Below are 17450 nucleotides of genomic sequence, written 5' to 3'. Positions count from 1 at the left end.
AATAGATACAGCCAAACACAGCTATATAAAGTACCTGCTGTGTGACTAGTTTCTGCAGTGTGTTCAGTGATGACTGAAATTAAAGTGTAATTCCGGCAAAAATTGACCCCAGGGTGTTTTTCTGCATTAAAACACATCAAATAAGCCGTGAAGACAGTATTTTTTGTTGATCAACCACTACAGAGCTTGGCCCAGTATATGTTATAGACCCAAATTGCAAACAGTGGATTGGTCAGGGGCAGTGAGCCAAATGCTTCACAAATAGCATTTTTTAACCATATATTGTTGAAAACAGCACCAACCCTCGTCAGTAGCTTGCTCAGGGTCCCTACAAAACAAAGCACCAACAACATAGTTAGTGAACAAGTTCATGTGTTTTTGATCCTGGGAGAAGAGAAGACAACACTCCAGAGTTATCGGCTGATCATGTTGATGTCTGTGGAGTTTTCATCTTTCTTTCTAAAGGGTGGGTATTTGACCACAGGTCACTGCCTCTCAAGGTGTCATTAGCTAGGCCATTCTCTCTCTGCAGATTCTGTGTTTGAGACTCTGTTCTTCCACACTTGGTGACATGTGGTTGGTGTCTGGCTTCTGTGCTGTACTATTTCCGGTTGATCTCAGGAGCCCATTTGACCACAGCTAGTATCTCTGCCTCATATATTAACCTGTTACAGGTTAACCGAGTAACGGTCACAAATATGTGATTAGAATGTTTGCAATCCAAGAGTTCCATATTATGATGCGACAATGCGAGATTTCCCCCATAGACTGTATAAATAACACTGAAACTATAGATTGTTTGCATAGAATTTTAGAAGGAACCAGGAAAATAATTCACTCCTCAATAGGTTAAGCCATAGGCCATGACATTTCCTGTTAGTTTCAATCTTTCCTGCTTTAGAAACACACTTGTTTCTTACACAGTAAAATGGAGATGCATCTCTCTACTTTGCAATTTCTTGTGATCTACATCCTACAGACAGGTTAGTTGTTCTAATATCTACATCCAGGGTGCGATTTGTGTAAAAACCAGAGGGGGGGGATGATTTTGAATAAGTTTATAACCCCCCCCCCCCCCCCCCAAAAAAAAATGAACGAACGATTCATAGCCTAGTAATGTCATGGCTAATAATACCCTATATTATTTTTGCCACCTTTGTAACATTTTAGTTTTAGTTTACCGTGGTGTATGACTTTAAACAGCGAGTGTGCTTGGTATGATGATCAGCTTCTCTAATGCAGGGTAGGACTACGTTTTGACAAGCATACAAATTCACCTTGTTCTTGCCCCATCTGAAATGACTTCTCTACTTTTGCTGCCTCCATCCTTTCTGTATTTGTTGTGTAAAAAAACGTTGTATATGATGGCACTGAAGTCTTAAGTTAGTGAATTGGCTAACAGTGTTAGTTGGTAACCAAATAGCCTACACATTGCGCTACACGCTGCGTACGTGCATTCTCTCTCCTGCTGATTTGCGTTCAGTAGCCAAGTGCGTAATATTGCATAAGTTGAAAAAATAAATGTGTTTATTGTAGCCTACAGAAAATAAATAGCCTATCATACTGTCAGTTAATTGCCTACAGTGCAGTGAAGAGTTTGGAGAGTAAAGTTATAGGGCAACTTAAAATTTTATTAAAATAATTTACGAACCAGAACATAAAGACCATGAAGCTTCTATTTCTTGCAGCTGTTAAAACACCCGCTAGAATACACACCAACATTCGTTTTTGCAGTTCAGATTATTTCTAAAAGTTATTTGTCTACTACTGGCTGATTTATCAAACAAGTGCTTTCTCGTTCGTCCTCCGCAAACTACAGGTGTTAGAGAGCCATTGAATAAGCGATGCCAAACAATTTCTGTAACACTTTTTGTGACATGCAGCAAATATCTCCTCATTTAATGTAAGTTCCTTCGGACAATCGGCCTACGTTCTACTCTACGTGCAGTTGTCCTCCATCTCAGTTGCATCAGTTTTCTAATTTTGAAGGTTCTAAAACATTATTATGCTTCATTGAATCCTTCTCGTTTTCTTTCATTTGTCCAGCTAACTTTTCCATTGAACCTAGCCATTTATGATGGATTACACACTCGACATTCTGAAATGTCCTGCACGATCAAGGCCAAATGAAGTTATCACGCAGCCACTGTGTCAGCATCATCAGTGCTGACGGTGACGGTGCGTTTCTGATGTCAGATTATTATGTAGGCTAGCCTATAGACTGTTCTCACATTGCAGCGCTTTACTTATATGAAGTAGCATTAATCAATATGAGGGGCAGAGGGGGATAAATGTTGTCCCCCCCCCCCCCGGCGATAAAAAATAATTTAGCAGAGGTAGGGATAGGAAAACCAGAGGGGGGGAAATCCTCACCATCTCCCCCTACAAATCGCACCCTGTCTACATCCTACAGACAGGTTAGTTGTTCCAATATCCACATCCTACAGACAGATTAGTTGTTCTAATATACAGTATATAGCCTACATCCTACAGACAGGTTAGTTGTTCTAATATCTACATCCTGCAGACGGATTAGTAGTTCTAATATCTACATCCTACAGACAGGATGGTTGTTCTAATACTTGACTCTTCTAGACTTGTTTGGACTGTTCCTACATCTGTGATGCTGTATAGACCTTGTCAACTCTTCTTAGAGATTTGAGTATAAGTATATATACTCTTTTGATCCCGTGAGGGAAATTTGGTAAACCATGATTTTATGACCATGTCTGCAAATTAATTTCCAATTAATTTGTATGGTAGTTGTTTGGTTGTTTGGCAACAGTAGTGCTTGTAATCTAGTATTCATAAGGGATATACCCTTAGCACAGTCAGAGTTTACCCACCTGAAGTCATTTATAGATAAAGACAAGTACGAAAAGAAATCAAAAACAACAGGACAGATATGAAACACATAACATATTGATTTCATCAGGTTCTTCAAAAAGAAAGCAAAGAGTGACCTCCTCAGCTGCGCCTGTCCTAACAACAGCTTTCAGTGCAGCACTGACTATGTTGCGCACCACTGCTTATGTTTAATCTTCAATCTCTTCACAGCTGGGTCTCCTGAGTCCTCTGTGTTCAGACCAACTGGAGGATCCATCACTCTGGAGTTCCAGCAACACCAGCAGCTGGAGGAGAGTATAGATATCATACAGTGGCACTTTAGCCTAGTTAAAATAATGAAATATGTACCTCACAAAGGCACTCTTACAGTATTCACCCATAGAGACAGAGTGGAGTTTAATAAGGAGACCTTCTCTCTGGAGCTGAAGAACCTGCAGAAGAATGACAGTGGACTCTACAGAGGAGAGATCAGTGCTGGAGAGACAGAAGTTCAGGCTGAGATCAGACTCTATGTTCTGGGTGAGTGCGATAATGCTAATAGAAAAATGAGATGGTCATTTTCCAGCTCTGTCATATGGTGCAATGTGTGTGTGTGTGTTTGTTTGTTTCAGATCCAGTGGAGGCCCCTGTCATGTCTGTTGTCTCTAACGGGTCCAGCAGTGACTCCTGTAATGTGACGGTGATCTGTAGAGGTCATGACCTCTCTCTGACCTCCACCTGTAACAGCAGCAGCTGCTCTCCAAAGGAAGGAGCCTCCACTGACTCCACCCTCACCCTCTCAGTCAGAGGTGTTGTCCTCTGTAACTATAGCAACCCAGTCAGCTGGAAACATGCTACCTTGCGAATTAAACCTCTGTGTTCAAGTGATGCAAGTAAGAAAGAGATGGAGAAGTTCATACACATGACATCATCTGGGACAAAACACATTTTATTTTGGTCATTTAGTTGATTGTTCAAAACAACATCAGACATGGGACATCAGACTGATTGCAAATGAACATTCTTCCCACTACATATTTGTAAGAGTGATTATTGATTATAATGATGAGGAAGAAGAAGAGAATGTTGAACTCTTAAAACAAATTTGTTGAAAACAACACAACTTTAGTTTTTTTTAACACATCTGTGTCCAGATAGGGACAACACATTCATTTTAATAGTGTGTGTATCAGGGCTTGAGAAAATGAAATCAGGATTTATTTATTACAACGAAAAGCACACTAGGTACAGTGAAATAGCACAACTGTGAAGTTAAATCTTACAGCTACCCTTACTTAAAAAGTTTAGTAATTATAACTCAGTTGTTTGGTTGATTTTGTCTTTTGAGATTACTTGCCTAAAATCTGTGTACTTTGAGTTGGAAAGGTAAACATAATTTAAATCAAGTAAACTATACTTGAATTGCTGAAGGTTTGCTATACTGTAAGTTAACCCCACTGAACCTTTTAGTTAACCTTAGTTTTAAGCATGCAGACAGATTGGCTTCCAATTACAGAATAATCTGGAAGGCGCATAAAATAGCGTCATTCACACAAAGTGAACAGCCGCTTTTGATAGTCTAACAACGAAAAGTATTTCATTCGTAAAGTATTTCTTTTTTGAAAGGGGAAACATGGCTATTTCTGTAAAACAGCGCGAGTGAGGGTGGTGGACCAACTGAATGCAAATTTACGTATGCACCCATGTGTGTGAGTGCTTCCTTATCTCGGCACAACATTGAGAAAGTGCTTGCCATACTGTGATGCTGCTTTCGAGATGTCTCGTAAATCATCGTACACGAACCCGTACAACATGTACCAATGAGTGGCTAGGAACGCCTTTCTCTCGAGCCACGAGGGGCATTAGCAGGAGGCTAGTCATTGTTATTGTTTTGTGCTACATGTAGCCTCTAGCTAAACGGCTGGAAAACAAATTGTTACATTGTATTGCAGGCACAGCAAGACCGTGTAATGCATGAATTAGTGACCGGATTGAAGCAGCAATGTAATCTAATGTGTAAGAGCATTACATCAACTTTAACATGACCAACACAGTACATATGCAAAAAAATACATGTCATCTCATCTCAAACTATGGGCGCAGCCATGTTTGTTGTAAGGTCGTACGTCCACCTTGGGGTACCCTCAAGTACTCCGAGGTAAAGTGGGTGTGCCTGCCCAAAATGCCGCAAGAAAGCTGGGTAATTTACACTTTCCAACTCGGGCGGCGGATTTACGAGACATTTACGAGAGATCTCGAAAGCAGCATGAGTGTACAGCCAGGGTGCAGAGTGATGAAGGCAATGACATTTCTATTCCCTTCCCTTCTACACCCTCAGAAACTCCCTCCATAACTATGAATGTGATCCCTGTGATCATAGCTATTGCTATAGTGTTCGTGGCTGGTGCTGCTATATTTGTGTATCGACAAAGGAGCCGAGGTGGTGCAACAGGAACAGCAGCAGGTGAAGAGAGATTTCTAGGCATTTGTAGCATCATAGAACCTTCATTGGGGTTCTGAAAGAGAAGTGATATTCATCATGTACTTACAGGTCCAATTCAAACAGAATACGCTGAGGTCACGGTAAGCAGAACTTTTCCGACCTCATCTTGTCACAGCCACAAATATGAAATGATATTTCTACGATAGGAACCCACATAGCTCCCTGCACTTAAGACTGATTTAAATGAAACTCATTGTCCATTATTGTAACTCTCTTTCTGTCAGTAATTGGACTCACAGTGCTGGTGTGTCTCTGTGTCTGTGTGTAGCCGTCTTCAGCTCTAGGTTTCTCTGATCCAGGAGCCTCCACATACAGCACTGTGCAGGATACACAGCCAGCTGCAGCTGGGGAGAGTCCTTATGATGAGGTGAACCCACACAGACACTTATCCATATTTAGTAATTAGGAAAAAACTCTACATAGACAGGTCTGCATCAATATAATGTATCATGTTGATAACTCAAGGAATCATACTGTATGTTGAATATGCTAGTCCTTTAATGAGGCTCTATAGATCCCTATAACCCAACACAACCCTGTCATCATGTGCCTGTAGATCTGTCTGCACACCCTTGATGTAGACACATCCTCTCTGGATCCACTCAAAAACCCCAGCAGTAATGGAGGAGTCGTTCCTCAGGTAAACATTTACAAATAAAAGTAAAGTGACACTTAGCATTTAGGTGACACTTTTATCCAAAATCAACACAAATTTGTTGAGGTTCAGGTTCAGCATGCTGTAATAGTAGTATAGTAGTGTACCCAGCACAGGTCTGAGAGCTTTGTGGTATTAGAGAATAGGTCTGTTATTTATTCTCATTTGGATGAGATTTGTGAGGGAACATGAGCTGCGATGTTGATGAGGTGCTGTGGCCAGACCCATAGGGGACAGGATGCACTCATTTACTAACAAGTCTATTTTTATTACAGGATCTTGTATTAAAATGCAGAATGTGCAGCACATTTTTTATGCCTTTGTGTTTAATGTACAGCAGGTGTACTGAATGCATGCATAGCCTAGCCTATATGTTTATGATCACTGCTGCAACACAGCACAGTCATAAACATGACACCCAAAATGTCAGCTGTGCCCCTGTAGAATTGCACTTAATTATCAAAATAACTACTTTGTAGACAGTTGTAGAACGTTCACTTGCTAACATAGGTTGTTGAAATATACTATTTATCAGTAACTTTTACAAAAAAGGCAAAGGCCAAACAAATAGCATTTGCATCTAAACACAGCAGGCTGTTTGGTACTCCAACTAGCATTAGGTGTTCTGCTACGCAAACACGCGAGACACACCACTGGAAAGGTTCACTACAGTGTACAGACAACAGTGTCGCTATGGTGACAAGACGACACAAAACAATAAATCAGCCTTGTTGACTCCTGAAATGTGTAGGTTGTAGGGAATCTCTCTCTAATGTGTTTTTTTATGTCTCTTTGCATCCTCCACCATCTGCTCCATGCAGGATCCCCCTCAGCCAGACTCATGCCTCTATGCTAAAGTGAGGAGGACCTGACACCAGACCCTGGCCTCTATGCCACAGTGAGGAAGAAAGCTGCAGAATGAGGCCACTGCTGCAGTTCACACATCATACATCTCCTGGAATTGTGATTGTGATGAAATGAAGGCCCAAAACATAATTAAATGTTTTTCTTGTGTTTTTCAGATTATTCTCAAACTGTAAAATGATTGATTTTTCCGATTGATCTATTCTTTTTACTCCATATCTACTGTATTTGAGATAAATACAAGATGGCAACATTTCTTCTGGGTAGCGGTAGTTTGGGGGTACACACTGTAGGGGCCAAGAATGTCTGTCTGAACAATACTATTTTATCACAAAAGTCCAGCTCCAGGTGCAGTTATTTATGTGCCAAACCCCTTGTTTCAAACCTGCACAGCAAGTTTTCACTTTTACTCATCGGTAGAAATATCATAGAGAAGCTTGCTGCCAGCTATACAGTCAGAATCTTTTTTCATTTCCCTCTGGGCCCTGACAAGGTTTTGGAAATTTGTGTATACGTTTAAAGGTGCTCTAAGCGATTCTGGGTAACAACACTTCTGTTGACTTTCAAACAAAACGGAGAGCTAGCTTGCTACTTCCTCCCCCTCCCTCATGTGCTGCTCCCATGCAATTGAAAATCTCCTAAACGCGCATCTCGTCTGATTTGCTGGAACAGTTTGTTATGTTTTTATGGGCTAGGTTTGCCCAGGTTGTTTTTGTTGCCATTTTTGGAGCCTGGGCTGTCCACAGAGATCATTTTTTTTACAGTGTATTCAGGACACAGACAGCTAGCGGTTGTTAGGTGATGTTTGCAGTAAGTGACATAAAATGTTTTAGCTTAAAAAACGCGTGGCATCGCTTAGAGTACCTTTAATATTCCCAATGGTAGCTATGTACACACCATTGTGGATTTGTATTGTCTGGTGACATAAGAGAGACAAAAATGAACTGATTGGGCCCTGACCATGTTTGGCCAATAGACCTCTCCGGAATAAGTCCCGCCTCCGAAACATCCGGATCCACCCAACTTCCGGGCGTCAAATGTCTATGGGAAATAACATGGTGTTTTGAAATATCATACCTGTCAAACATCTGTAGGTGGCGAAGTAGAAAAAAATGGTGGGCCGATTGGCCTACACACTTCTGCCACTTTTTGATTGTCGGTGCCGTTAAAGTAGAAATATATCAGTAAGAAGCACTAAGCCTAACGCACCCTTCAGACTCCCCGAGTCAAGGTTGCATAGCAACGGCAATATTTCATAGTTTGTCTTCACCGAAATGGAGTTTGTGACACCAGAGCCTGTCTACGGAGGTGGCACTTAACCCTGTGTGAAATCGTCATGTTTGATAGGTTGTTAATACATTCTGAAAATGTTACTGTTCTGATCAAGGTCATGCAAAATAAAGCTATCGACTCAATACGACTGCCTCTGATTCCTAGTCTGCTTATCATTATCTGTTTTTCGTGAAAAAAAAATCTCATCTCGTCATGGCTTTAGTGTCTTTGTCGACGATTTCTTTCTTTTTCAAATATCTCAATAACAGCCAACAAACTTTCAGCACAGTCAAACCAAAGTTAAGTCGTGTTGAAAAGAGGCTGAACCTTGCAAACGATTTACTTGAATCACACGTGAAAATGACCATCACGTTAGGTTGTGACTGGTTGTGAGCGAGATCTAACGCCCTCCTCCGCCCGCGTACATCGGAACTAGCTCCCGGTTAGCATTAATAATCGTTTACTACTTTAACGGCACCGACAATCAAAAAATCCAGTGGAAACCAAATAGTACAGCGGCTAAGCACTGGAATCGTTCAGTTTTTGCAGAAAGCATGAAACTTGGCACAGTTATACTATTACCCCTAGTGATCAAAAATGTAAAAACACATAGCGCCCCCTAGTGGCCACCATCTTGAATTCAAATATGGCTACCATTCTAGATAGAATTGTTGATACAACTTCAAAATTAAACAAGATAAAAAAGTATTTTAAGTTCTAACACTCAATTTTTAGGGTCAAGGAAACTATTGACATGATTTCCAAACAAACTTGATGTTGGCCATTTTGAAATCCAATATAGCGGATACCAAATGTGAAAATATAGACTATCATATAGTCATATAGACAAAATATAGACTATCATCTATCAATGGGAATCCAAATTACATTACATTACATTTGGCTGACGCATTTTTAGCCAAAGCGACTTAAAACCTGGTAAACAGTTTAACGTTTTTAAAACAATTCTAGAACAATTTAAAACAATTCAAAAAGGTAAAGTACAATAGGGAAAAGTGCATCAGTGAGTGCTGTGTTTATACAGTCAAGTCAGGTGGTAAGTGCTAGAATTAGCTAGTTGTAAGTAGTGCTACGAGAGGAGATATTCTCTGAAGAGCTGGGTCTTCAGGAGTTTTTTGAAGATGGAGAGGGATGTCCCTGCTCTATTAGGAACTGGTAGCGCGTTCTACCAATGAGGAACAACAGATGAAAAAAGTTTGATTTGACCTGAGTGTACCGGTGGCAGAGCTAGATGATGTATGTCTGAAGAGCGCAACGTTCGGGGGGTAGCATATATGCCTGTATGAGGGCATTTGAGTAGGTGGGAGCAGTAGGTTTAGCTGGGAGGACCAGCAGTTTGGTTTTTGAGAGGTTTAGCTGGAGGTGGTGTGCCTTCATCCATGTCTGAAAGGCAATCTGAGGTCCATCCCGAGACCAAGGGGTCAGGTGGAAAGAACAGATAAAGCTGTGTGTCATCTGCATAGCAGTGGTATGAGAAGCTGTGTCGAATGGATAATCTGTCCCAAAGAAGTGGTGTGGATAGCAAATAGAAGGGGGCCCAGTACTGCGGACAGCTGTCCAAGCCATGATATGTTAAACGGGCATCCTGTGAGGTAGGATTCAAACTGATATGGACTGGGCAATATGTTAGGAACAAAAGGATGCAACTTCGTTATTTGGGAATGAAAATTATCAATCCCCAGAGGACTGAATTTAAAGACCCCCCGAAAATCCAAGTGGAAAAAATTACGCGGCAAGCTAGTCCTTTTTTGCTTGAATTTCAGCGCAGCAACTCATGATGGTACTCAGTAGTTCGTATGACCCCGACATGCTTGATGGCATCGGGGCATGCTTCTAATAAAACGGCGGATGGTGTCCTGGGGGATCTGCTCCCAGATGTGGACATGGCCAAGTCAGGGGAGTGTGGGGCCCACTGCACCAATACAGGGTCAGACAATGGGTCTGAAGTTTTCATCCTGATGCCTAAGAGCAGTGAGAGTGCAGTTGTCTTGCCTGTAGAGGTGTGTGCGTCCTTCCAAGGATATCCCTCCACAGACCATCACTGGCCCACCACCAAACCAGTCATGCTGAATGATGTTGCTGGCAGCATTACATTCTCCAAGACATCTTTAGACGTCACATGTGCTCAGGGTGAACCTGGTCTCATTTTTGAAAAGCACAGGGCGTCAATGGCGAACCTGCCAATTTTGTATTCTATGGCCAATGCCAATTGAGCTGCACGGTGCTGGGCAGTGAGCATAGGTCCTTCATGAGGCCATGAGGCCAAAGATGGCTATAGACACGTCATATTATGTGTTAAAAGCAGCATAGCATTATAAATGTAGAAAAAAAGGGCATATTTTGGTGGCCATATTTGAAGTCAAGATAGGGGCCACTAGGGGGTGCTATGTGTTGGGGTCCATTTCAATTTTTGATCACTAGGGGTAGTACTATACCTGTATCAAGTTTCGTACTTTCTGCAAAAACTGAACGATTCTGGTAAAAATCTGGCCTTAGCCGCTGTACTAAGATGGCATAAGTATGTAGGCCAATCAGCCCACCAGCTTTTTCTACTTTGCCACCTACAGAGTTTGACAGGTACGATTTTTTGAAACGCCATGTTATTTCCCATAGACATTCGACAACCGGAAGTTTGGTGGATCCGGATGTTTCGGAGGCGGGACTTATTCCGGAGAGGTCAATTGATGTTCACAATGGCAGCTATGTAGCCTACCTTCATTGCACATATTTATTAGTTGCATAGGCTTTTGGATGGATGTAAGAACTACAGTGATGCTTCTGTAATGCTTTGTGGTTTTGTATTGTTTGATGATATAAGAGAAACAAATGCACTGATTGGGCCCTGACCAGGTTTGGTCAATTGAGGTTGGCAACGACAGCTATGTAGCCTGCCCTATTTGTGATTTATATTATATTACATATTACATATTTGTCAATTGTGCTATGTAAGAACGAAGTATATGGATATGTGTTCAGTTGTTTCCAATAAACAACATGGCAGAAATTAGAATGTCTTGTCTTAATTCATGTATAATACTGAAAAAAATGTAGGCATGTTAGAATTACAGTTATGCCCTTTACATACAGTAATGCAGCCTATTGTACTTTTTAATGTTTGATGACAGGATAGAGACTTAAAGCTACATTGTGTAATTTGGGTCGTTTCTTAGCAAAAACACATTTTTTTTCCAAAATATGTGCTCAATTAATGTGTAACTGCTTCCACCAATAAATAAAAGTATTCACGTAATTGTAGAATCTGCTATTCAGAATACATACGAGTCGCCTGTACGGTGGCAGCCATGTTTCGGCCTTCATCTTTAGAAGTGTTAGTCTGTTGCAATATACCATCTCACTGCTGGGAGAATTTCCCCCAAGAATTTACCCATGAAATTCGATTTGATTGGCCTGATAGAAGTTTAATTTTTTCGAGCTCACAAGCCAACAGAGAGTTGCTAGACTAGCCCTGGCAGCAAATGTAATTTGCTGCCGCTAGGGTGCGTCTAGATTTCTAGGCTAGCACAATGTAGCTTTAAGAAAAAATATTTAGACTAGAGCTGGGACGATTAGTCGACGTAGTCGACATAATCGATTACATAAATTCGTCTACGCGAATAATTTGCGTCTACTATTCGCAACGTAGATTTATTAACGCACCTGTGATGACCTAGCCTACATCCCGATTTAAGCCAAAGATTCTAGAGCACAGTTTGAGAGATGTATTCAGGGTTGTAGCTAAACATATTTGTTGCATTTTCTACAAAAAATCATTCTGTGCTATGGATGATTAAGGCCCAATTCACACCAAAGATTCGTAACGAGACAAAACCGTTGCAGAAAGGTGTTGCAGCGGTGTGAATTACAAACATGTTGCAAGCCATCGCGAAATATTCACCATGTCTAGTCACAGTTGTAAGGTTTTAGAATGTAGCAGCAAGTTGCTGGTTTATAGAATGTTGCAGCTCATCTTTGGTGTGAATAGGCTACCATCGTAACACCGGTGCGATACAGTTTTGCCTATGGCTATATGTGTGAGAATGAGACACTTGTTTGTTTGTTTGAAGTGTAGGGTACGTGAGAGGACAATCGATGTGCTTTGATTCCAACTTGGTAGTAATAGTCTACACGATTAAAACGCATGCCCACGTGTGTGTAGCCTACATACTAGGCTATCCAAACAATCCTACAACAGCTTGCGAATTATTCTCCCGAGCCCAGCAAGTGTTGTGCCTAAAGCGAAAGTTTCTTCCGACAAGGCCGAGGTGCATTCTAAATGTCTATGACAATCGCCTTGTTCCTTTGCTTTTATTAGTTTAAAACGAACTGAAAACCCAGACACCACCATTCAGTTAAAACATCAAGGAAGAAAGTCCGCTGATAATGTTCGCTTCTATCTGTCAAATTTGAACCCAGCTTATGATCCATGCGCAACATAAAACTTCACAACACTTTCATTAGGGCTGCTTTAGCCACAGACCTTCAGCTACTGTATGTGTATGTTTATGGAACAGTCTAGACACATTTCATGCATGCCCTTTTGGACATGACCTACTCATTTGCACTACTGGTTAGATGTAGGCTACAACTGTATTTTGTTGTAGGCTACTGGTATTTCACTTGTGCTATGACAATAAAGTTGAATATACTCTAATCTAATGAAAATACTATAAAACTAGCCTAAACATGAATAAAATCTTGCATATGTAGTAAGACACATTCACAAAAACCTATGACCTGACCTCTCTTCCTGATAGCTGTTGAAAACTGCATAGAACTGACAGTGATTGTTTTATTGTTTTTTTTTTTAAAAACAACAACAACACATCATGCTGATACTGCCTTTCCCAAATACAATGTAGCCTACAGGTGTGCATGACCTTAAGTCCAGTTGCAATAGATGAACTGTGATGAACTGCCCACCTTGTGATTGTTTTTAGAGATGTTAAAGGTTTTATAACAATACTACAGATTTTGTGGCTGGTGCTACAAATCTATTCCTTTGTGCAAAAATGTGAACATACAACCCCGGTATCGCACATATCTCATGCCAGGCTATTCTGTCTGATACGCCATGCTGATGCTACACCCTAAAATATTTTCCGCTATTTTCCGCGTCTTTTTTATTCCAACCGTGGGCATTTTGGAGCAGAAACGAGAACGCGCACACATCCTGAATTACTTACACCTGGCTTGACATAGTTGCTCCTACTCATCTTGGATTGGCGTTAGTGAAACGAGTTTAGCTAGGATGACCAGACAACGCTACTGTATATCAAACCTCGCTTTATCACTTATCTTGGATGTCTTAATTCTGCCTTTCTGAAATACCCCTCTGATCGCAGAAATGTTTGTTTTCTTTTTCTGTCGGTCCGTAGTTCCTTGATCATTTGCGCAGCAAATTATCAGATGAAGCACTGGGCATAGCCTAATTTCACTCCGCGGCTCTGGCTCATAGTTTGAGAAACGCTGGCCTAGACGCACATGACACGCACACGAACCCTCGAAGGGACACGCACTGACACATCAGCGCTTTGATGTCCAATGCAACAGAACCACTATGCAAACTTTTGATTGTGAACTGGTACCTGGCTCTTCCACTTCTCGATCAGCATCAGTTGTGTCCGGCAAAGTCTGGCTAGTCATGGCAATTGCATTTGGTTGGCTAGTAGTGGTGGTGGTGGGGGGGGGGCATCCACTGCAGCATGCTGGCTAGCCAAAGGATTTGTGGTCATTTTGGTGTATTCTTTTAGCCTGGGTGCTATTCCGAACTTAGTCCCGCCCACAACATTTGAGGTCGGGAAGTTCGGTCTGGCATTGCTCCATTGTGGAGCAAGTATGCTCGCCCTAGGTCGGGCGGACCAATCAAATCGGGCTTTACGATGATGGACAGGTGAGCTGGTCTATCACGTCATCTGAGCGCGCTTAGATTAGGCTTATGTTTGAAACCAAAACGCTGTGGCTAGAAGGATACATGGCTTTTAAGACCCCATATGGAAAATGCATATTATTTAATGAGGTTTTATCACTGAAAACGATTATTTCTGAAAACTGGGCCAAAGTTGAGATGTGGGAAAACTCGTGGTTTCACTTTCATCAAGGGAAAACAGCGCTGTTGCATTGTGACATGTTCCCTCGTTCGTTTGAAATCTCTGATTGACCACCTGTTCGAGGGATTTGCGACAGCCTTACCCAGCTGTTTAACATGTATGTAGCCTAGCATATCAGTGTTCAACAGAATTATTTAAAAACGGAGAGGATATAGGCTATGAGTTTTTTCCTAATAGCCTACCCTGTATCTCTTAGATTTCGCCAATGAGTGTTGTAGGCTAGGAGTTATTGACTGCACTAACTTTTACAAAAGACCAGAAAACAATGTTAAGGCATTTGTGGAGAAGAAGGATGGTTCGTGTGTTTTCTTCCTATACCTCACGGTAAGCTATTTCATTGCTCTGATTGGTTAGGTCTATCCAATTGAGTGCAGAGGCATTCCCCCCCTGTATCGGTTGAAACACGCCCCATAATTATGTCCCAATGGAGCAGTATCAGACTCATATTCTGACTAGAATTGAGTATGACTACGTCAGGCTAGTATTCTTTAGTAATTCTAATCTTCTTTCATCATTTAGATCCTTTCCCTTTTTTTTGGCCCCACTTGGCTGCTTTTTTAGACCGGACATTTTTGCTAGTTATTTCTGTGCTCACTCTGATTTTTGTTCTCATGTCATGTGCACGTTCGATGAGGCTCCCTGAGGCCCCCTAGAGGCGAGGCCCGGGGCTGCAGCCCACATAGCCCCCTTTCTTAAGCCGGCCCTGACTCTGGGGGCATGATGTAAAAGATGTCTCTAGAGTGTAGCACTGTGGCTGCCTGGTAGCTTTAGCTGTTGGCTGCAGCAACTCCAGCTAGGTTGCACTGATTTGTTTCATTTTATTTCGTCTTGACAGTACTGGATGACCTCAATAAATAGAGATCTGTGTGAAAAATCGCCAGAATTCTCCTTTAAGTCAAAATACCGGCCATGGTTTCCTGAGCCTGTAATCTTTCTGTCTGGCCAAGGCAATGGACTTTTTCCATGACATTCTAATTGTTTGAGATGCGCCTGTGTTATCAGTCATTTTGTTGCATCATGTTGCCATTGACCCCCCTAGAGTACATTCAAAGCCTTGATATGAACCACTTTTTAACATTCAAGGCTTCATGAAGCTTCATCTCGCCACCGCTAGCTTGATGTCCTCTCGTAATCCTTTCTTGATGTTTAAGTGGACACACGAGGGGAATAGAAAGGTCATGGTTCCAGGGGCACCACCAAGGGGTGGCCGTGGCCACCACAACATAAACTCTGGCTACCCCTGGCCATGTGGCCGAGGGACGCAAAATGTGTCCAAATTCACACCCATTATTCTCTGTTGAGAATTGTTCACAGAGTACTTATCACACATAAATTACACTGCATGGTTCTGTGAAAGATGTGGAAATGTCATGAAGCTTCATCTCAACACCAGTAGTTTGATGGGAGATCTGTGATGCTTTCAGATGCTTAGGAAGTGAAAACATAAGGGGAATAGAAAGAGAAAACTCATGGCTCTGTCCAAGATGCAATTGTTTTTGCATCTTGGACAGAGCCATGAGTACAATCGGGCCAGTACAGTGCTGATACCATAGTCGTAGTCAAGTCACTACACCATGAGTCCGAGTCCAGTCTCGAGACCCTAATGTTTCAGTCCGAGTCAAGTCATTTTTCATTTTTCAAATCCAAGTTGAAAAGCGAGAAATAACCTTGGAAACATGGAGACACGTTTAAGCTATCCTCACTTGAAAGAGAGCAAGCCCATAGCGTTTCTCACATGGATAAGAAGTAAGTCTGGCCTCTCCTGTTGATTGTGTGTGGACAAATAGAGTGAAGAGTTAAATGGCAATGATATTATTACAAACTTTTAATCTGACTCCATTTAATTAATAATTTGTATCACCATTAAATTACCAAGTAACTAGTTTATCAGCTATGGAAGAGCATGGTATGGTATACTACGAGAATTGAAGTATATGATTGGTAGGCAAATTAACAATTTATTAGGCATTAAGCCTTAAAGGTAAATGTAACCAATATCACTTCAGTTAAATGTACAAGTAAACTCACATAGGGTGTGTTCCAAACGGGAGACAGCTGCCTACTGCCTCCCTCCCTACATAGAGAGCTGTCTCACTAGACATGACTTTGGATTAAATGCATCTTTTAAAAATGAGCGTAGCACTCTAGAATCTTTGGTTAACACTACGGTATGACGTTAGCAAAGGCCTGACGTTAAACTAAATTATCTTACGTAAGCTAGCAGGCTATAACGGTATAAATTAGTTTTACGTCTGGCAGATATATCAGACCAGACGCTATTAATGGTTACAACAATGGCATAATCAGATAGTAAATTGTTTATTTCTAATCTGTAATCTGCAAATCTAAGCAAAATAAGATCACACAAATGACATTTTAAACAGATTCAGCAGCCATTACCGATGTCATCCGCCACGTTTGTTTACCTTTCACAGCTGTTTCATATGTTGCCGCAAGGGATTATGGGTAGGAGGCAGCATGAAGTGTGCATCGATGCTGCCTTTAAAAATAACCGTTATTTGGGAATTCTAAGATATCTTAAAAGGCAGCAGAATTTGTTTTTTCGGTTTCGAACCGCACTTGCTGCCTTGCTCCCCCAGTTAGATATCTTAAAAGGCAGCAACTTTATCCGTTTTGAACACACCCATAGTCTACTGTAACAAAGTAAGGTAACAAAGTCACAACCAAAGGAACAAAAGAAGCTTATCAAAACACAGAGATAAACTTAACCAGTTAAAAAGTTAGAGATAACAGATACACCAGATAAAACAATACAAACCCAAAAATAGAGAAAAGGGAGAGAGAGAGGGGGGAAGGAGAGGGAGAGAGAGACAGGAAAGGAGAGAGAGGGGCAAGAAGAGAGAGGGAGAGAGAGAGAGAAGACGAGGTCAAGAGTCAAGAGAAGAGCCGGAAGACAAGAGCCTCCACTTTTATCATTCACTTGGGCCACCCCCAACTCATCAGAGCCTTTGTTGTCTGAGGGGGATGGGTGGATATCATAACTTTATGCTACAGTGTAGTTCTTAGTCTACAACAGATTCATGCACAGATACATTATGCACAGATACATTAAATTGTAATGAAACCATGATCAGACTGTTGCCCACATTACAAGTATTAATTCAAGACCAAACATGAATGTATTATTCACAACACATATTTACAGAGCAATACTGTATGATAATGAGGTTGGCCTATCTCA

General features: G+C 41.3%; 1 protein-coding gene across 1 annotated transcript; it reads left to right on the top strand.

The window, feature by feature from the left end:
- The first annotated feature begins 812 nt into the window (after positions 1-812).
- On the top strand, positions 813-6968 carry LOC121715661 (natural killer cell receptor 2B4-like). The gene is made up of 8 exons (XM_042101543.1): positions 813-983; positions 3058-3366; positions 3459-3719; positions 5165-5290; positions 5378-5409; positions 5598-5696; positions 5886-5969; positions 6806-6968. The coding sequence occupies exons 1-8, from the start codon at positions 929-931 to the stop codon at positions 6854-6856; spliced, it is 1017 nt and encodes a 338-aa protein (XP_041957477.1). The 5' UTR covers positions 813-928; the 3' UTR covers positions 6857-6968.
- Positions 6969-17450: the final 10482 nt, after the last annotated feature.

The sequence above is a fragment of the Alosa sapidissima genome, chromosome 1 (genome assembly GCF_018492685.1).
Source record: "Alosa sapidissima isolate fAloSap1 chromosome 1, fAloSap1.pri, whole genome shotgun sequence".
Lineage (NCBI taxonomy): Eukaryota > Metazoa > Chordata > Actinopteri > Clupeiformes > Clupeidae > Alosa > Alosa sapidissima.
Note: the sequence above shows the minus strand (reverse complement) of the source record. Positions and strands in the feature narration are given on the sequence as shown.